The 21,924-nt window shown below is 38.5% G+C and overlaps 1 protein-coding gene across 3 annotated transcripts; it reads right to left on the bottom strand.

The window, feature by feature from the left end:
* Positions 1 to 1,900: 1,900 nt before the first annotated feature.
* LOC128617671 (ras association domain-containing protein 8) lies at positions 1,901 to 21,097 on the bottom strand. 3 transcript variants are annotated; one of them, XM_053640795.1, is made up of 5 exons: positions 20,771 to 21,097; positions 8,115 to 8,326; positions 6,117 to 7,078; positions 4,916 to 5,066; positions 1,901 to 4,004 (listed from the first exon to the last, which is right to left on the bottom strand). In XM_053640795.1, exons 2-5 carry the CDS (start codon positions 8,215 to 8,217, stop codon positions 3,883 to 3,885), a joined length of 1,338 nt encoding a protein of 445 aa, XP_053496770.1. In that variant the 5' UTR covers positions 8,218 to 8,326; positions 20,771 to 21,097; the 3' UTR covers positions 1,901 to 3,882. The 3 variants fall into 3 exon arrangements, with proteins under 3 accessions (XP_053496770.1, XP_053496768.1, XP_053496769.1); XM_053640793.1 differs by having other exon boundaries at positions 3,862 to 5,066; XM_053640794.1 differs by having other exon boundaries at positions 3,862 to 5,066; positions 8,115 to 8,266.
* Between the last annotated feature and the right edge of the window lie 827 nt (positions 21,098 to 21,924).

The raw sequence follows: 21,924 nt of genomic DNA, 5'->3' as shown, positions 1-21,924 counted from the left end.
TGTGTGTGTCGCCTGTCTCCGCTTGTGCCAGCAGCAAAGTACAGATAATGCACAGGTTTGGGTCACTTGCTTGAAAGTAAATTTTGCATTTCATTTGGAAATCAAGGTCCCAGAATCTAGAGGAAGAGTCAAGGCACAGAATCCAAGATACTTGAAGTGCAGTGTGAAGTTTCCACAGTCAGTGATGATTTGGGGTGCCATGTCATCTGCTGGTGTTGGTCCACTGTTGTTTTCTCAAGTCGAGAGTCAATGCAGCATCTACCAGGATATTTTAGAGCACTTCATGCTTCCATCTGCCGACAAGCTTTATGGAGATGCTGATTTCCTTTTCCAGCAGGACTTGGCACCTGCCCACAGTGCCAAAACTACTAGTAACTGGTTTGCTGACTGTGGTATTACTGTGTTTGATTGGCCAGCCAACTCACCTAACCTGAACCCCGTAGAGAATCTATGAGAGACACCAGACCCAACAATACAGACAAGCTGAAGGACGCTATCAAAGCAACCTGGGCTTCCAGAACACCTCAGCAGTGCCACAGGCTGATTGCCTCCATGCCACGCCGCATTGATGCAGTAATTTGTGCAAAAGGATTAAAGCCCAGACCGAGTATTGAGTGCATAAATTAACATACTTTTCAGAAGGTCGACATTGCTGTATTATAAATTCTTTATTCTAATATTCTGAAATACTGGATTTTTGATTTCCATAAGCTGTAAGCATTAATCATCAAGATTTAAACAATAAAAGGCTTGAAATATTTCACTTTATATGTAATGAATATATGAAAGTTCCACTTTTTGAATTAAATTTCAGAAAAAAAAATACTTTTATTCACGATTTTCTAATTTTTTGAGATGCACCTGTGGACAACACAACAACCATTACTGAACTGCATTCACTTAGGTAATTAGGGCCCACCAATGTTTTCAGTAATAGTAGGTTGTGTCAAAGAGGGATTTATTTTGGTAGTTTTGTTTCATTGCATGCTTCTGTGCTGCTGTGTACTGTGTCCTATCATGATATTTTTGCTTATGGCACTTTTCAATTCCAGTACACTCTCAAAGAGCACAGCCTTTACCTATATCAAGGTAATATACTGAAAGACTTGATCTTGATACTCTCTTTGTTTGGTTTAAGGATAAAATATTTTAAGCATTTTAAGCTGTTTAAAGTGATGATCTTTGGAAAGGATTGTGAAAAACACACGTAATACAGACCACAGAGCAAAGTATTATGATAAGATGGACCTGTATGATACAGTACCTTATGTATTTTCAGCCAGAGAACTACAGTATATATTTCCCATCTGTGCAGATTTCATAATGAAACTCCAAACAAAAGATATTGTATATATTTTCCCTGTTGACAGAGATGACATTTGTAATGTGTTTACAGTGCAGCTCAGCATTGTCAGGTTCTGAGGATCTAGGATAGATTCTACTATCTGCACTATAACTTTCCTTAATTTAGTTAATCTTCACTAGTCCGCCATATAAACTCCCCACTGTGTCTGCAGGGCTGTATTAGGGAATTTGCAGTGCACGTTTAGGAGATGAGAAAATTCTGATGTTAAGGTAGCCCTCTCTGTACCAACTTCATGATGGTACATACACCTCCATAGTTGGCCCTGAAACACTCCTAGAAAGGAGTCTAGATGTAAAAAAGGCTTGCTGCTTGGCGAGAGCTCCTCAGGGCCACATGCACTCACTGCAATCCCACATACTGTGGGATGATGAACTGCAGAGAGGGTGTGTCTAGTCTCATGAGAATGAGTAGTTAGACACTTGTGTGTAGGATTAGCCTTTTATGTAATTATTCAGTTTAACATTTGATATGAAATAGGTGCCAACTCTGTCAACAAGACAAGGGGATACAGAATGAATATTCAGAGTCAAAAGATTAAACACGTGTTAATTTGATTTTAATGTTGAAATGCAGTGCAATAAAACACAGAGTTTTATAAGCAATATGTATCATTTACATATCAATGGCATTACCACATTTTTAAAATACAGTTTCAAAGTAGAAAAAATATTTAAAGAAACTAAAAATTGACACTCTTCACAAGCACATAAAATGCATAAAATGCAGCAGTGAGCACAAAGCAACAGTGGCTGTGTTTGGAATCCCTATCAATTTCATGCACCAGCTTATAGTGGATAACACTATTGCCCAGTCTGAATTTCCATCTAGTTCATCTAGTTCAACATTTACAGAACATGTTTGATTTATATTCTATATACAAGGCCTTTTATTAAAATGGCACCAGAGAGCACTGAGCATTAATTCCTTTAAATAATGGTACATAAAATATTATGCTAGCATGACTGAAGCTTCTGAAACTGGGTGATGCCATGATTCACACACTTGTCCCCCACTTAGTGTTTTGTGTAGCAGTATGAACAATGAAAATGAAATAAAACGAGGGACTTCAAACACAGCCGATGTGTTTTTATATAAAATAAAAGATGCATGTTAGTTCAACATCACCATCTGTTTCTCATATAAACAGACTTGGGAGCTCCCCATTTTGATCTGGATTTGATCATGTTAATGCTTCAATAAAGATTTAAGGCACTGATTACAATTATAACAGTTATAAACTGGTTAATTGACAGAGCCCAATCTATGATTTGTCAAGCATAATATACTTTAATACTGCAAAGTTTATTTAATACGAATGCAAAGCTCAGTTTTACACATGTCCATGGCAAATTGTCTTGCATAAGCTATATATTAGTAAAACCTAAAAGGTAAACATGATGAAAATGAGCTAATTATATAGCCAGAGATGTATTGCTATAAAACTGCATCCAAGCAGTTCGATTATGGCTACCAAAAATATACATATTAGCAGGCATCTTTGGCTCAACATCACTAAAAAATCTAAATGTGGAGTACACAAAGAAATAATACCAACTGTGGCAAAATATAAACTTCAGCATAAAATATGATGCCACAGTAAAGACAGAAAGGTGCAGGTGTCATGATGCTTATGTGAACAACTCACTTTGTGGATGAATTAACAATTAAACAGCTTTGCAAAAAAATATATTCACATTTCTGAAGTAACTCATCCCTAAATATATCCTTCCTCATACAGGTCTGTTGCCCCACAGTCGCCATACAGGAAATAAACAATCTTTTATCAGAGTTCATAGCAGATATTACAGCTAACAGATGGGTCTTGTTTTGAGGTATGTTTCCAGTTTACCATTACCAAAATAATGTACAGAGGTGGGTAGTAACGTGCTGCATTTACTTGAGTAACTTAAAAAAAAAAAAGAAAAAAAAAAAAAAGAAAAAGAAAAAGTACTTCTAAGAGTAGGTTTAACTGGCCATACTTATACTTACTCAAGTTCATTTTTAGTCACAGAAATGTACTTTTGTTACATTTGGTGGTGTTCCTCTGTTACTATTAAATATTAATAAATACAGTTACGTAGTTTTAATAATTCGTTTATATCATGTATAATGAGGTTGCGAGTCTCACGGTACGCTGCTGTGGTCTGAATGCATCCGGAATGTGTTGGCTACCTTATTACTCTTACTCAAGTAATTATTAACATTATTACTATTACCTGAGTAATTATTTTTATAAGTAGTTTTACTTGTACTCGAGTAAAATCTTTGACTACTCTACCCACCTCTGATAATGTATACCTTCATTTCTCTTTCACGCTTCTTACTGTGTTGCTCCATCAGCTGTCCAACATCGCAAAGACAAACATTAACTACCGGCCTTAACCAACAATTCACTTCCTGTGACTGCCTTTCTAAACAGTCTTGATGCATCACTTAATACTTTTATGAAATCGCATGGACTGTTGAAAAACTCGGATGTTTTTCAGTGGCTGTGTAAAGGTGTTTGCAAGTGTTCCTCAGACGTAGATGCCCTCAGGGTTGAGGGCTGAGGTGATGGGGCTGTGTAGCACCCGCAGGTTAACTCCAACTGCATGAGACAGGCCTGGGCGCTTCAACGAACCAGTCAGTGCTGCGAAATCTAAAAGTAACAAGAAAAGTTTCTTCAATAGTCCATTTACAATCAATATAAGTCAAGATTGGTGCTAAGTGCAACTCTATAAATACATTGCTTCTTAAAGTAAAATTCAGTAATTTTACTAATCTTTACAGCTATATGCACAATTCAGCAAAGAAAAATATAAGAAATCAAAAATATACTTCAAGAAATTATGTGCAGTTTATTCTGTTATAAAAATCAAACCAATTGGTAGTAATAAATTATGTCATGTAAACAACAGCCAGACAGCAGTAACAACAATGCAGTGGACAACTTTTCTAAATTTAAACAAAATTTCTTAGCTGATTACTGTAAGATTCCCGTATAAATTCTTATATAAAATATTAAGACTTACCAGAATAACCCCCACCCCCCCAGCAAAAAAAAAATCTCCAACTTGGTTTAAGCTGTAATCAAACTTCACATTAATTGCTATTGTGTTACATACAAATGACACTACAGTAGTGCTACAGTGCGCATGCCTCAGCACCTTGGTACAGTCTTAGTCCACCCCACATGCTGCTGCTGGCTACTAAGGTGAGTAACGGTACTCAGGTCATCTCCAGGCAGCTGTTGCCACAGTAACCAGCACTGAATAGAGGTGGGTGGAACACATGTAGCTCTCAGTGGGGGATCTGAAAGCCTCCGAGTCTTACTGTCAGAGCCAAAATAATGTGTGTGATGCATGAACGCACACCGAGTTACTGCCGATAGACTTGAACAATTGTGCTTTTTGCTACTGCTATTGCTAACTTGTTTAAAATAACTCAAAGATGGTTGGTATAAGCCATTAATCTGAAAAAGTCTCTTTGAAAAAAAAAGTCCACAGGAAAGTTTTTGGAAAGTGTTTATGGAAGAAAATGGCGGAAAGGATGCAGTAGTAAGCACAGTACCTGATTCCTGAGGCACAGGGGGGATGCTGGCCTCCACGTCACTAGGTTCCACAGGCAGTACGGTCACTTTAGTGCCAGTCTGCTGGATGAACTGCTGAAGATTCACCTGCCTCAGCTCTTTAGTTAGCTGCTCAAGCTCATACTGACTATCCTGGGAAAAACATGTACATCTACTACATGAGGCAGTAAATGCCTGATATATGCTGAACTACAATTTCTGGGTTTACTTTAAATGCAAGTGCTTTAAATGTAAAATAATCAAAATACTGAGACCTTTAACAGTTGGAATTTTGACCAGGTGTCAAAATATAGCGAGAATATTATTGTTCTGTAAAGTATTGTCCATTTTTGAATATACAACCCTCAATTTAAATTAAGTAGCAGAATTTGTAGCCCCCTTGGATGTCTCAAAGCGCAATGAAATACATTTGGTTTCAGTGATCAAGTTCACACATTGAAATAAATTGAACAACATCGTAGATAAAACTTTATACAGTCCGTACAGGATTTTGCCAGGTTTTTTTTTATTGTTGTGGCCAAAAATGCTTGATTTTGCTGCAGCTTTAAAAAAAATAAATAAATAAAATTGTGATGCAATTTGTTGAGTTTTTGTGTTTTTTTTGTTGAAGAAAACTACTTTAGTTGGCAAAATTGCAATTGCAAGAAATAGTTTTGCAGTCTTTTGCAGTGATGTTTGTTGGTAAATAAGACTTTTTAGCTGTACTCATGTTTGATGAACGTGAGTCGAGAGATTTGACTAAATGCGTGTTGTGATGATGTCACATGACGCATCTTGGCCCAAATCTGCGGTAATTCAGAAAAACTGCAAGTGCCACTGAATATTGCAGAGTTTGCTTGATTTTGCATTCATTTTTGCAATTGCAAAATCCTGGAGGGACTGATTATCACAACACTAATGTTTTAATAAGACATAATTAAGTGTGATGGTGTATTAGGGAAAGGTATACTTATTTATATCTTACATCTTCGGAAAATATTATTTCATTAGTTTTTAACAATACAATTACAGTTTCGGAATGACTGTTTGTAATCTAGTTTGGTCATCTACCACTGTCTTTTCCATGCAGATCTTTAACTGGATATCAATTTGAAAGGGAGCTAGACTGAGAAAGGAGAACTGCTTTGTGATCGTCTAATGTACCTTCAACATAAAAATCTTATCTTAATCAATCTAACCTACCTGCAGTCTCTTACTAGACTGACTCAGTGACCTCTCCACAGCCCTGCAGCTGTTTTCCAACTGTGCTGTGTGCTGAGCCTGAGCTTTGAGTTCAGCCTTCACTGTCTGCAGCCTTGCCTTCACTTCTCCTTCACTCCACAGCTGGTTCTCCCTCGTCTGCTCCTGCTGCCGCTGGGCCTCCAGCCCTGCCTCCATGCCATGCAGACGGGACAGCCTCTGCTCCAGCTCAGTCTCGCAGGCTCGGAGCCGAGTGCGCACCTCCTGCAGCCGCTCTTCCAGCTGCCTCTCGCTCTCAAGCTCAATCTGTAGCTCGCTGGCCCAAAACTCCTCCTCCTCCACCTCCACCTGGTTCCTACATAGTTGCTGCTCTAGCCGCACCATCTCCTCTGTCATGATTGCCCAGGAGTCCTCGGTGTTTGGTCTCTTTTGGCTCCATGACTGCAGCTCTGCATCGCATGCCTCTGTTCGGCGCTCCAGAACAGTCAGAGACTCCCTCTGCAGCCTCACAAGGCGGGTCAACTCTTCCACACGACTTGAAGGTAGCCGTGGGGATCTGGACAGGCTTTGTGGGGCACTGTTCATCAGAACAACACAGCGCTTAGAGTCTCTTTCTCCAATTCTCGTGCCATTAAGGATGTCTCTAAGGCCACGTGGCGCCCCAGTAAATGTGAGGGATTTGCGGCGTGGTTCACGACGGCGGAGAGATCGCTCACCCTGGGCGCGGAGCTTAGCCATAATAGGGAGGCTCTGGCGGTGCAGGCCGCGCTCAGGGCCCCGGGAGACAGGGGGCCCCTCGGATGGAGGGCGCTCTGTGAGAGAAGGGCCAGTGCGGTGCAGAATGAACTGGACATCGCCAGCATACTGACCCCAAGTGTTTAACGAGGCCACGGGGCTCTCATGAGGAGCCAAGTGTCGCTCAGAATCTCTCCATTTCTCGATTAGTGTGTAGCGTCCAGTGCGACCTGCCAGTTAAGTAGATATCATGAAATATTTCTAGACCTGTTTTTAATTCATTTTACATTAGCCTAAAATTAATGTTGCTCATCATGGAGAAGAAATGAGCAGTTGCTGAAATTGAAAAGTTATCAAAGAGTTAAATAAGTAAGCAATGTAACCACAAAGTCTTCGTCTTCGTGGTAATAATGGAAAGAAATCAAGTATTAACCCTGATGGAAGGCTTAAGAGTTCCTGCTTCTTCTTCTCTTTTGGCAGGATCATGACTCAGAGTTTCCATCTCACCAGGCACTTTTTCTGCTTTAGTATATTTCTTGCTAAAGTGAGTGGGGGGTGGGGGGTGGGGCTAAAGATTACACACACTTTTGAGAGTCACTAGAAAAAGGCTTAGACAATGAAGTCAAGAAGTTTAAATCAATCAAATTGCCTTTCTGGTTAAACTATCTGAATCTCTTTCTTAACCTTAAACAGAAGCTTTTAGAATTTTGAAATATCAACAACAAAGAAAGTAAATGTTCAATATCTTGAATATTTAATATTCAAGATTCTGCACTATTGCTAGGTTCCTATTTAAATGTAACCAAAATTTGTGATATTGACCATGTTGACTGTTTTATATAAAAGGTCAGATTTTCCTCATGCCTAATCTCTTCTGTTGAAGCATGTATTCAGACAACACTGATAGATTTGATCTAAAATGGATCGTAAGGTTTTGCACAAACATGTGGAGTCCATGCTAGCTCGAGTGCACACTGTCATTAAAGCAAAAAGGCGACATGCCAAATACTAAGAAACTCTGAAATTCATGTAAATATTCTACTTTTCATTCAAGTTTTTGTCAGTAATATAACTTGTAATGAAAATTGTCATATTAAATTAGAAAATAATGCAAACTAGCATTTTTGCCAGTAGTCTCAGAATTTTGGACCCCACTGTGTGTGCGTTTGTATACACAAACACACACACAAACAAACACACACACACACACGCACACACAATATAGCCCAGCAGTTTCATACATCTTCCTAAAACTATACTGCTTACCTATAGCCTGAGCCAGTGCAATGACCACTTCCTGACAGGTGGTGGCCTCTGTGACTCCACAGACCACTCGCTGGATTCCATCCACCCAAACCTTCAGCTCCATCCTGACACAGGCGCTGCAGAGTTGGGCCTCTAGCTCTGCTTCCTCATTCCTGCAGACCGCAGCTGTGATTAGCACCAGTCAACACGGCCACACTGCACACACACACACACTGCACACACACACACACACAGCAGAGCTCAATACTGCTCATACGCCCATGTGTAAAAGCAGCACAGATACATTAGTGCACTGCTAACATAGCTGTTTCTTATTTTAAATCTGTAATACATATGCCTGGCTCTTTTTATTTTATTTTTTATTTTTTTTAAGAGAGTTTCTGCAACAGGGGACAATGTAACAAGACCACTAAAAGTAAAAGGCAGCAATATGCATGCTCCTCATTGACTTTCTTTGCTAGTATTATAGTAATTCATCTCTCAAAATCACTTCATAGTACCAAAGAAGCAAATATGGTCAAATAATTTTTTGGCACATTTTGCTGATACATATTCCACTCTAAAGTCCAAGTGTTCTGATATTATTTGAGCACTCAAAAATTAAATATGATGATTAATATCAGTCCACTAGGCTCATATGTTATTCAAACAAAGTGCATTAATTGTGAGGGGAGGAGGAGACTCCATCGGACCGCAGACAGTAGAGTCATGACCATGATCACTGATTCTCCTACCAGGATAGCTTTGCCAAAGGAAATGTCCATGTTGCTAGACCCCTGTATGCTTTCAGATGGACATGCTTCCTTCCTAAGAATATCCCCCAGGTTTCATTAACAAAGGAGCGCTTTTACAAGGCAACTAGCTTTCAGTCACCTTTACATAATGCATTGCAGAACAATGAGATGAAAACCTGAATATGCCGTTTTAATGCAGCACACACTTTAGGCATAAATCAGTGCAAGTTTTGTATTGTGTTGTGGAGATGGCCACACGGGATTGTGGAACCAGCTGGACTCGACACTCCTTGCCTCCCACTGACATGAGTATTTCTAGGCTACAAAGGCATGGTTCTGAGCCAGCTTTTTGATTTTGTACTAAAAATGTAAAAAGTAGTAACCAAAGTAAAAGGATTTTTGTCACAGAAGGACCCTTTCAAACTTTTACAAAGAGTCAGACACCACATAACATTTCTCCTTAGATGTAGCCTATAGCTTTGACTTTGACTTGAGCTTCGCCTAGTCTAATGAGAGCCATATGCCTTAGAAGCTATTTTTGGATTATTTATTTATTTATTTATTGATTATTATTATTTTTTTTTAACAAAATGGGTAATCACAGCAAAGGCTAAGGAAAAGATTTATTATGAAACACAAATATAATTTGTGCAAAAGGGATTATAATTTTTTTTAAATGTAATCTTTAAATAAATAACACTAAGATTGTGAATTGTTCTAATTTATTTAAAAAAAAAAGAAAAAAAAAAAAGAAAATCATGCATCACACAAGCCACCCAGTTAAAGCTAATTTATAAAAATGTTTCACCCATCTTTTATGTGAAAATAAATCAGAGTTTTTTTTTTTATGAAAGAGTCATCATTCTCTCCACCCTAGTTCACCCTGATTAACGTCAATACAAACAGTCCGTTCATTTATTCATTATTTCACAAAAGAATGAAGCTTTAAACAGTTGCCTCTCCAAATGGGACATGGCTAATTTACTGTGTGCAGGGAACTGGAATGGAAAAGTAGATCATTTCTGTCAGCCAAAGACCACAGAACGCCTCCATAGGCTCCACTCAAAGAAATGCTATACTCTGCTAATAATATCACACAGATCTCACTCCAACACTAAACCTACTGCTGATAATGGTTTTAAGCTTTTCTACTCATGCAAGGTTACATGATGTACCAAAAATACCACTATAGTTTATAGACACACCAACATTACTGCTTAAAATGAGTTAATAACTGAACTATTCAGAATGATCTGTGGAGTACAGGAAGTTTATGAAGACATCTAGGGTGAGTCCTGTTTTCTTATTAGGCAACTCACCGAATTACTCAATTGTTTAGACTATAGAGGATCACTCTGACCAAAATGTCTCTCTAAGCAAAAAGGAAGTTTATTTGCTGAGATATGATTAATATGTTTAGAGCAAATTGAAAAGAATGTGAGTTAGTCTTCTATAATCAATCTCTTAGGACTGTATTCTTCTTCCTCTTAATATTGACTGTTGACAACTACAGGATGATTGCAATACAGCAGTTGCTAATAAATCTTACTAACAACGGTAATATTATATATAAAAATAAATATATACACACACATTCATATACACAGAAACATTCTGTCTATAATCACACACACACACACACATTTTATTTAAAAACACCACCACCACTCGCGCTTAAAATGTGTGGATTCGGTGTCAAATGCAGTGTTACCTGCAACCTCTGTATGGTGGCAAATCCATGCCAAAAAACTTTCAACAAATAAAAAAATAAATGACTCATTTGAAGAGTGTCCATGGATGAAGTCATGTCTCTCATGAAAGTACAGTTAACTTCACTAATCAGAACTGATTTCCAGAAAAATTAGTTAGCCAAAGATATTTGAGGCTACAGTCAAACCAGTTGGGCCCGCCCACTACTGACAAAAGAAAAAGTTCGCAAAAGCAGAGCATAGAGATTTTTCCTCTCCCCTTTCTGCACGTGAACATCTATTTTCCTCTCACGGTTGTAATGTTATTGAAGCTCGCACGTGCAATATAGAAGGTATGCATGTGATGTCACTGTAGGCGGAACTCTCCGCAGTCACACCCACTGAGTGGCAAAAAGACTGAGCGGCAGCATTAGTGTACAGCGAGAAAATAAGCTGTTGTGAGATCGACTGTGCTAACAGATTCAACAAGAATTCAGAGCTATCTTTTTACAGAGTGACAAAAAACCATTCAGTCCTTTTTTACTAAGTGGAGCAGTGTAAGTGTAAGTTCTTTTGGTATTCATGTTGTACAATGATGAATAATTTGCTACATATTTCTTTTTAAACGCAGCCCATTTCCACTGATGAATAATGGGGGCTCATTCATTCTCTGACCGCGTTTTTCCTTCACAAATATATAACGTTACTAAGTAGGTGTTAGCTACAAACAAACTAGGGCTAGCTAGCTTACGGTTTACCAGATAAAATTATAGAATAAAATAAAAATATTTGTACATACAACCAGAATGTTTATTGGTGTTCTTGTCACTTTAATCTCTCCAACAAATCGGGAAAACCGATTTCTGGCCACATGCCAATGTACATGGACCACATGTTCTTGGGCAAGTTGTAAGGGTCACTGCTGAGTCCAACTGCCTTTAATTTAAGTTGATAATCGTTAGTTATGCTAGCGGTTTCGCAGCTTCCCCTATAAAAACCAGCCATCTTACTGGACGTTTTGCCACTCAGTCCAGCCGAGGGGGGCGTGTTCTGGCAGGAAAGTGATGTCAGTGCATATCCTCTATTGACGTTCGTGTGCACAAGCTCCAATAACGCGCTCAGATTTTTGGCACATTGCTGCCATATCTTTTCATCTTCGCTCTTCAGCTCTTTACATTTTGCGCGCTAGTTAGATCCCTGTCACCTGACAACGGAACGCAGTGAAGGGGAGTGACTGACGGTTAACAGTAACCAATCTAAAATCTGCATTAAAGTTAAGACTGTAAAGATGAGGTTTAATTGGTTATGTAATGTTGGATAGAATGGTCAATGTATCAGCTCATAGCAAGCACATACTGTGCAGTAATTAGCGAGCGTTTTGTACCGAAATGAAAACCGGTTGCATCACAACAATTATTTTCACTCGCACAAATGCTCCCAAATACATTTTATGGTCACACAGATTAAATTTCAGAGCATATGCAACCAAAATGGTCACAATTTTGAGCCTTCTGTAGGAGCTGATATTGGCATAAATGCCTGTGTTAGTCCAGTGCCATATGGTCTCTATCTTGGATGCTGAGGAACCCCTCTGAGATTGCTGTACTCCAAGAACATGGATGTTGGCACAACACAAGTGACGGTGCAGCCAAATTTGGCCACTGCATATAGAGACCATAACCAAAGAAATTCGATTGAGTTGATATTAATTAAAGTAAAGTGTTAATTAAGGTCAAAATGCCCTATATCTACATTTCGTTAGTAAACAAAACTACCAGTTGGCCTCATTGTAACCAGAAACTGAATAACACAAGACAGAAGGGCAGTACAACCTTCTTACATCACTCACTCTCCATTCATGCAAGTAGTATTTTTTATGTAACAAATGTAGGTTAAAGTGCTCTCATCCTTCATAAAGACTTCTCTGGAGCATCGCTGCCAGTAGATGCTTTTCTAAAGAGAGTCGAGCTCTAAAAGGATAGTAAGCCATTAGATTTTCTGGCTCTTTGTTGTGACCTTCTCTCACTGTGAACACGGCCCTGTGCTACCCTGACATGGAAAACAGGCCCAGAACCAAAGCAAGGACAAACTGGAAGGTCTGGGAGTAGGAATCAGCACAGACCTGAGAAATTCATTATTACAATGACTTTTGATTATTGATTTAATAAGAATTGCAATTATCGATAATTTTTTTTTTTTGCAATTTCTTTTACTTTTTGCTTAAAAATGTAAATGTGGTTAGGCAAGTTTCTTTTAAAAAACACTGACGGAACAACTTATGTTGGCTTTAGTGCATGGACCATGAATTTTATACTACATGGTATAGATGTTTTTTGGTAAATTGAATTTGCAGCAGGATTTGCCAAGTTTAACCCCAAACAATGAAGCAAGATACAGTGCATCCGGAAAGTATTCACAGCTCTTCACTTTTTCCACATTATGTTATGTTACGTTATGTTACAGCCTTATTCCAAAATGGATTAAATTCATTTTCCTCAAAATTCTACAAACAATACCCCATAATGACAACGTGAAAGAAGTTTGTTTGAAATCTTTGCAAATTTATTAAAAAAAAAAAAATATATATATATATATATATATATATATATATATATATATATATGGACATGTACATAAGTATTCACAGCCTTTGCCATAACACTCAAAATTGAGCTCAGGTGCATCCTGTTTTCACTGATCATCCTTGAGATGTTTCTACAACTTAACGTAAATTCAGTTGATTGGACATGATTTGGAAAGGCACACACCTGTCTATATAAGGTCCCACAGTTAACACAAGGCATGTCAGAGCACGAACCAAGCCATGAAGTCCAAGGAATTGTCTGTAGACCCCCGAAACAGGATTGTATCGAGGCACAGATCTGGGGAAGGGTACAGAAGCATTTCTGCAGCAATGAAGGTCCCAATGAGCACAGTGGCCTCCATCATCCGTAAATTGAAGTTGTTTGGAACCACCAGGACTCTTCCTAGAACTGAGCGATCGGGGAGAAGGGCCTTAGTCAGGGAGGTGACCAAAAACCCGATGGTCACTCTGACAGAGCTCCAGCGTGTCTCTGTGGAGAGAGGAGAACCTTCCAGAAGAACAACCATCTCTGCAGAACTCCACCGATCAGGCCTGTATGGTAGATTGGCCAGACGGAAGCCACTCCTCAGTAAAAGGCACATGACAGCCTGCCTGGAGGACTCTCAGACCATGAGAAACAAAATTCTCTGGCCTGAATGGCAAGCATCATGTCTGGAGGAAACCAGGCACCACTCATCACCCGGCCAATACCATCCCTACAGTGAAGCATGGTGGTGGCGGCATCATGCTGTGGGGATGTTTTTCAGTGGCAATAACTGGGAGACTAGTCAGGATCGAGGGAAAGATGAATGCAGCAATGTACAGAGACATCCTTGATGAAAACCTGCCCCAGAGCACTCTGGACCTCAGACTGGGGCGAAGGTTCATCTTCCAACAGGACAATGACCCTAAGCACACAGCCAAGATAACAAAGGAGTGGCTACAGGACAACTCTGTGAATGTCCTTGAGTGGCCCAGCCAGAGCCCAGACTTGAACCCGATTGAACATCTCTGGAGAGATCTGAAAATGGCTGTGCACAAAGGCTCCCCATCCAACCTGATGGAGCTTGAGACATCCTGCAAAGAAGAATGGGAGAAACTGCCCAAAAATAGGTGTGCCAAGCTTGTAGCATCATACTCAAAAAGACTTGAGGCTGTAATTGGTGCCAAAGGTGCTTCAACAAAGTATTGAGCAAAGGCTGTGAATACTTATGTACATGTGCTTTTTTAGTTTTTTATTTTTAATAAATTTGCAAAGATTTCAAACAAACGTCTTTCACGTTGTCATTATGGGGTATTGTTTGTAGAATTTTGAGGAAAATAATAAATTTAATCCAGTTTAGAGTAAGCATTAGTGAATACTTTCCGGATGCACTGTATGCACAAATAATTTACCTTGTTTTATAAAATTATAACACACACACACACACACACTAATATATTTATATATTAGTCTCAGTTTCCTCAGTCAGGGGACTGGGATGGCCATGGCAGGACCTTGATTTTGTGGTCAGTAAACCTTTTTTGTGTTGATTTTGATGTGTTTTGGATCATTGTCCTGCTGAAGATCCAACCAAGGCCCATTTTAAGCTTTCTGGCAGAGGCAGTCAAGTATCATTTAATAGTTGTTGATATTTGATAGAGTCCATGATGCCATATATCCTAACAAAATGTCCAGGTCCACTGGCAGAAAAACAGCCCCAAAACATTATAGGGCCACCACCATATTTAACTGTGGGCATGAGGTACTTTTCCATATGGCTACCTCTCTGTGTGCGCCAAAACCACCTCTGGTGTTTATTACCAAAAAGCTCTATTTTGGTTTCATCTGACCATAGAACCCAATCCCATTTGAAGTTCCAGTAGTGTCTGGCAAACTGAAGACACTTTTGGATGAGAGTAGAGGCTTTTTTCTTGAAACTCTTCCAAACAACTTGTGGTGATGTAGGCGACTTCAGATTGTAGTTTTGGAGACTTTCTGACCCCAAGACGCAACTAATTTCTGCAATGCTCCAGCTGTGATCCTTGGAGATTTTTTGGCCACTTGAACCATCCTCCTCACAATGCGTTGAGACAATATAGATACACATCCAATTCCAGGTTGATTTATAACATTTCCAGTTGACTGGAAATTGCCTGATTTATTGCCCTGATGGTGGAAATGGGTATTTTCAATGCTTGTGCTATATGCTTATAGCCACTTCCTATTTTGTGAAGCTCAACAACCTTTTGTCACACATCACAGCTATATTCCTTGGTCTTACCTATTGTTATGAATGACTAAGGGAATTTGGCCTATGTGTTACCTCATATTTACACCCCTGTGAAACAGGAAGTCATGGTTGAACAACCGCCTGTTCCTAGTCACCCAGATGTACTAAAGAAATTGTAAAATATCAATGGGAATATACTTCAAATATATTTTTCTCATATGAATTCATGGGGTGCCAATAATTGTTGCACACCTATATTTAAAAAAAGCTATTTTTTGGATAAACCTGTGTTTTGTTTGCAATTGGTCCATGAGAGCAGACTATTTTTGTAAAAATTTTTAACAAAAGCTCAAAAGGTTAAACAAGACAGGGTTCTCAGTGAACCTCATTTTATATCGAGGCAGTTACAGATTTCTTATAAAAAAAAATACAGGTGACAGTTTAGGAATAATCATGTTTACGAATTGTGATTTTTTTTCCCCCTCTACCACCATGGCTGTACGCTCTTTACACATAATGCAATCTGCCCTCATTCATATTATTAAACAAGTTACATTTTTGTGTAAACTCCTCATTATCTCAAATCAGTCACTACAATGAATGCCTGGTCGCATTTTAAATGCTTCATTTGTACTTTCATGATTTCTTTTCAGGAAATCTCACTGTTGTATGCCAACCAAAGTGACTTCACACAATGGCTAAATTAGGCAAAAAAAAAAAACCAAACAACACCACAAAAAAAAACCTCCTCCCAAACCGACCACGCACTATTGTGTTTGACTCACAGTAACATCAAGAGGAAAGAACAACTAATAACATCCAGACATGGTTTCAACACCTTGCAATCTGCTAGCAAAATTCTTTGTGCATTTGTATTAGATATTTCTTAAAATTGTATTTCTCTCTTAAAACTAAGGGAAACTACAGTTCACACAACAACAGTCTTGTACTGCGGCACTCTAATTCAACCCTCATTTACAACCAGTTAAAACAAACTCCTTCAATGCCTTCTCACTGACCCTTTCTAAAGCGAACTAAAGTCTAAAGAGTTCTTTTCTGGTTGTCAGGAAGTGAGAGAGAAAAGCACAGACAAGCTGCAGAAGGTGACCAGTAACTCATGAATTCATGATCAGAAACTCAAAATTGGCAGAGATCTTAAACTAAAACGTAACTCGGCAGACCACCTTTTTAATCTGATACAGTGTTATTTCTTAAAATAAATGCCAAAGGCAGGTTAAATCAACTTGCATTATATTGTGACATACAGGAACACAAGAGGGATGAAATATTATGCCTACAGGTGTATGGTGCAATAAATGGTGCAATACTACAATAAACACAATAAAACCAAACTATGCAGAAGAACAGGATAACTATATCTGAGTATAATAATCTGGGGTGACTGACTATACAAACTGTTTAACAAGCAAATGAACAAAATTTCAACTGCAAATTATAGTGTATACACTGTATATCCACACAGCCTTGTACAATAAAAGTATCCTTTCAGAAAGTTATTTTCAGTGGCTCGCTTTCATTACCCCTGTTTGCCTCCAAATAACACTACCCTTGTTTGCCAGAAAAGGACACAAAGGACATAGGAAGTCCTGCAAGAAACAAGAGCCTTAAATCATGACAGGAAAGCACCAAGTTAGACATGAATGACAGACAAGTTTCACCTTTTCACAAAGAAGGAACACTGACAGAAAAATAAATATATATTTACAACATAATAGACATGTTTATAACATAACTGAACGAATGTAGAGTTAATATACTACTGCTTCTCCTGTTTCCTGCTGAACTTTTAATTCTGCTAGTGTCTGCCATGCTACATGTAATTACTAACAATTTATGCACACTGAAGTAATTGGTTGCAGGCCTAGTCTGAAATGGATCCACACACACAAACAGCAAGTGTGTTCTCTAAAACTGACTGCTTTTCCCTCTACTGGAAAAGGGGCACAAAAGAAAGGGTGAACTTAGCTTTGCTTGTTGATATAATCATATGCACATGAAGCAAGAAGATAAACTAAAATATGTAGCTACTAAGAATGTAAAATAAATGAAAACAAGTGCCTTCCCTGGATATTAATCACTGTTGAAACCATACATGTCCTAATGCATGCAGGGATTTAATCAGGAAACACTGGCCTTGATCTTGCAGCACAGTCACTGATAACATTGAGGCTGCACATTCCACACCACATGCATGCTATGAGCCATGATTCAGATAAATATTCCTATTCCACTGCCATTCCCTCGAACATGAGCACCAGCAACTCCTGCATTTACTATCCTTCTCCTCATGTGCTTATAGTTTAGAATCCATGGCAGTAAATGAGAAGAGTTATAAATGATGTCATGCTGACACACTAGCATTAAGCCCCAAGGATAAGTGAATTACGCCTGTCAATTAGGTGCATCATATTTCACACCCTTCAAATTTGAAAATTTGTGAATCTTAGTCTAGTACACCATAAACTGCTTTTGGTTTAGTCATCATCTATTGGGAGGTGCATACATGTTTACATGCTTACAGGAAGCACCTTGTAAAGTAGCTATCATATGTATTTTTGCCTGAATGTGAACGACAACAAAGAAAACACAAATCCAGCCCAGCTACTACAGACCCAATTCCAAAAAAGTTGGGACGCTGTGTAAAATGTAAACAAAAACAGAATGCAATGATTTGCAAATCTCATAAACCCAAATCTTATTCACAATAGAACATAGAAAACATATCAAATGTTTAAACTGAGGAAATATACAATTTTAAGAAAAAATTAAGTTCATTTTTAATTTCATGGCTGCAGCATGTCTTACTAAAAAGAAACAGCTGGAGGAACATTTTGCAACTAATTAGGTTAATGGGCAACAGGTCAGTAACATGATTGGGTATGAAAAGAGTATCTTAGAAAGGCAGAGTCTCTCAGAAGTAAAGATGGGATGGAATCTGGATGGAAGCAGATGTTGCTCTAAAACCTGTATATACCTTTCAGCATTGATGTTGCCTTTCCAGATGTGCAAGCTGACCATTCCATAGGCACTAATGCACCCCATACCATCAAAGACGCAGGCTTTTGAACTGAACGCTGATAAAAAGCCGGATGGTCCCTCTCCTCTTTTGTCCTCTTCAGTTTAGAGGACGTGGTGTCCATGGTTTCCAAAAAGAATTTCAAATTTCAAATAAATGTTTTTAATGCAGTGCCGCCTGAGGGCCTGAAGATCATGGGCATGCAATATTGGTTTAACCCTTGTCCCTTGCGCACAGAGATTTGTTCAGATTCTCTGAAGCTTTTGATGATATTATGTACTGTAGATGATATTCATAGTCTTCACAATTTTATGTTGAAGAACCTTATTCTGAAATTGTTCCACAAATTGTAGATGAAGTTTTTTGCAGATTGGTGAACCTCTGCCCATCTATACTTCTGAAAGACTCTGCCTCTCCAAGATACTCTTTTTATACCCAATCATGTTACTGACCCGTTGCCCAATAACCTCCAGCTGTTTCTTTTTAGGAACACTTACTTTTCCAGCCTTTTGTTGCCCCGTCACAATTTTTTTGACACGTGTTGCAGCCATCAATTTCAGAATTACCTTATTGTTTTCTTAAAATGGTACATTTCCTCAGTTTAAACATTTAATATGTTTTCTATGTTCTACTGTGAATAACATATGGGTTTATGAGATTTGCAAATCATCTCATTCTGTTTTTATTTACATTTTTACACATTTGGTGTCCCAACTTTTTTGGAATTGGGGTTGTACACATAGATTATTAAAGCAGTATTTTGACTGGGATGAACTTTGAAGGTCAATCGAAAATGATGACACTTCTAAATATTATGCATGTTTGTTGTTGCAAATAGCTGACGGAGAGAGAAGGAAAAATTAGAGAATACACAAAGCAGAAACACTCCATCGGTCTCTCAGTACGTACTGTGTGTGCAGAAAAATCCCAGGGTGTGTGGAGAGAGGAAGGAAAACAACCCCCTTCACATACCCCTGTAAAACAATAACCTGAGGGCTCTTGGATTTTAGTGAGAGTAGTCAAGGAAGAAGGGCTCGATGTGAAATCTTAAAAGTTGGTATATCACAAAGCATTAATTAATTATATTAATTACACCAATAGATTAACTAGTGCTAGATAATATCTACCTTTTGGAATGACAGTAGCATAACTGCAGAAACAAAATGCACCATATGACTGCCATTTAGGGATGCTTGGTTAGCAACATTTCAGTTAGAGTATTTAAAAGCACCCTCTGCTTTAGTCAACTGTGTGAAATCATAATTCAGTCCATTGCTGAATATGTCACTCTTTTCTGCTGGGGAAAATCAGACCACCAAAAGGCAAAGGCCTCAAACGATAGAAAACGTGTGTCAAAGAGCATTTCCTTTCCAAGACTTTCAGAGAAAAGTCCAGCATACCTTCTGTGGTATTTAAGTGCACAGCAGCTACAGGCTGCCTGAGTCCTTGTAAACCTTTTTCGGAGTTTTGTCGGAGTGCCGTCTTGGCTGGGACGTTTTAATAAACTCAAGGATCCCCCAACACCCTCCCAACATGGAGGTCAGCACTGGCAGACGTGCTAACATCTGGATGGCACATTGAGCTGCACATAATGCTACCTTTGTTCTTTTGCCATGATTGTGAAGAGCAGGAGAACTGGCCTTCGGGAGGGAGTAAAAGTGCTGTCCGCCAAAAATATTAAGGTGGCCAGGTTTGCCCATATGGTTAATATTAATATTCTCTGAGCTCGTTTGTTTTAGTAGTTACTCATAAATAAGTACGTCTACTTTCAGGTTCAGTTCAGAAGAGTCATCAGAAACCCTTAATAATAATAATAATAATAATAATAATAACAATAATAAAAAACACTAGGCTGACTAGATATAGGATGACTAAATACTGTATGTCGACAGGTACGTCACAGCAATAAATGTTTCTGATAAATACTTATTAAATAAGCATGAAATTATGATTTAGTATACCACTCTGTATTTAAACATTTGCTTGATACTGTTATTTGTCAAACATTTGTCTAATACTGTTATTTTTATTGCTTTTATTTACTGGTACCAGCACACTACACAGAATAAATAGTTAATCTGTTGATTTAAATCTTCATTTAAGTGAAATATTTGGTTCTGCATATGTAAATACGAAAGAACCAAAACCATATGACAGTTATTTATTTACTAAGTACACTGTAGTGCAATATAATCAGCGGGTTAATCCCGGCTCAATCTCAGTTTGTCTTCAGGCTACAGTTGATCTCAGCTTGTTTTTGACTGTAGTGTGCCGTCAAATTGAGCAATAGCGACAAGATTATTTGACATTTTCTGACACTAGAGTGTCCCGATACCTCCCTGTCCATCAGCGGCCTCATCTTTTTAGGCGGATTTAATAATCAAGGGCGTTTTGTCTTACCTTTAATCTGTAGCCTGAAGAAAACAACCCGTTTTGACTGTTTTTCCCAGACCTGACGTTACCGCGTCTGAAGTTTGGTGAAGAAATGGACAACGAAACGCAGTTTTGTTCATTTTCCTGCCTATTAACACACTCGCCGGATGGGGATATCCGTTATGAAGGCTTTGTAAACAAACATGGAGGTTTTCCTGCAGCAAGAGAAAGACTGAAACGAGCGGACTAACGATCAGAGGGAAAAGTTTTCACGATGTGTAACGGCGCATTCTGCGGGAAACTCCCCCATACTGCTCTAACATGGCAACGGCTCCGGGACAGCGCGGTGCATTGTGGGGGGTTTTAAAGCTGCACTCGGGTCTGTGTAAGCAGCTCAGGGAGGGAAAAAAACAACTGACGCAAAATCCGAGAGCAGGCAGAAACCAGAGCACTGATCTGATTTACAGTCAAATTCACCGTGGCTATTTGTGTTTTTATTTCTCTTTGGGACTAACAATACTGCAGCTGTATGCGTGAAAATGCAGTTTATATATCAGGTCACGGGTAACTGGTAATGCAGTAGTAAAGAATGTACAGGGGGCTAGGAGTTTGTTTTACACCACACTGCATTTTATCTTCTCACAAACACAACTGAACACTGGGTTTGAACATGGACGCTGTGTTTGGGAATAGGTATAAATCAGTCAAGGGTAAATAAACTTCAAACCATCCAGAAGAAATAATGATACGCACTTCATAACATGCCATTTTTAGCAACCAAGTTCGGGTTAATGGATATACTGACACCTTGTGCTTTACACTGGTATTGTTCCTTTTTAACTGTTCAAGGATAAAATAGCATCTGCAGCAGCAACAACAACAACAACAACAACAACAACAACAACAAGAGATAAGGCCTGGTATGTTTACTGGCACTAAATCATGATAACAAAACAAATTTATGGGATAGCTAAAGAAGCATTTAATAATAATAATAATAATAATAATAATAATAATAATAATAATATTGTTGTTATTATTATTATTATTATTATTATTATTATATTATATTTGTCTATGAGTATATGTGGGTGTTCTGTTAATCAAAACTGCATGTGCAAACTGGATACCAGTGCTTTATAGAAGATATAGATTTAGGCTGATATTGTTTACTGCATATT

This window comes from Ictalurus furcatus, chromosome 14, assembly GCF_023375685.1.
Source record: "Ictalurus furcatus strain D&B chromosome 14, Billie_1.0, whole genome shotgun sequence".
NCBI classification, from domain to species: domain Eukaryota; kingdom Metazoa; phylum Chordata; class Actinopteri; order Siluriformes; family Ictaluridae; genus Ictalurus; species Ictalurus furcatus.
This window is presented reverse-complemented; position numbering and strand designations above follow the sequence as displayed.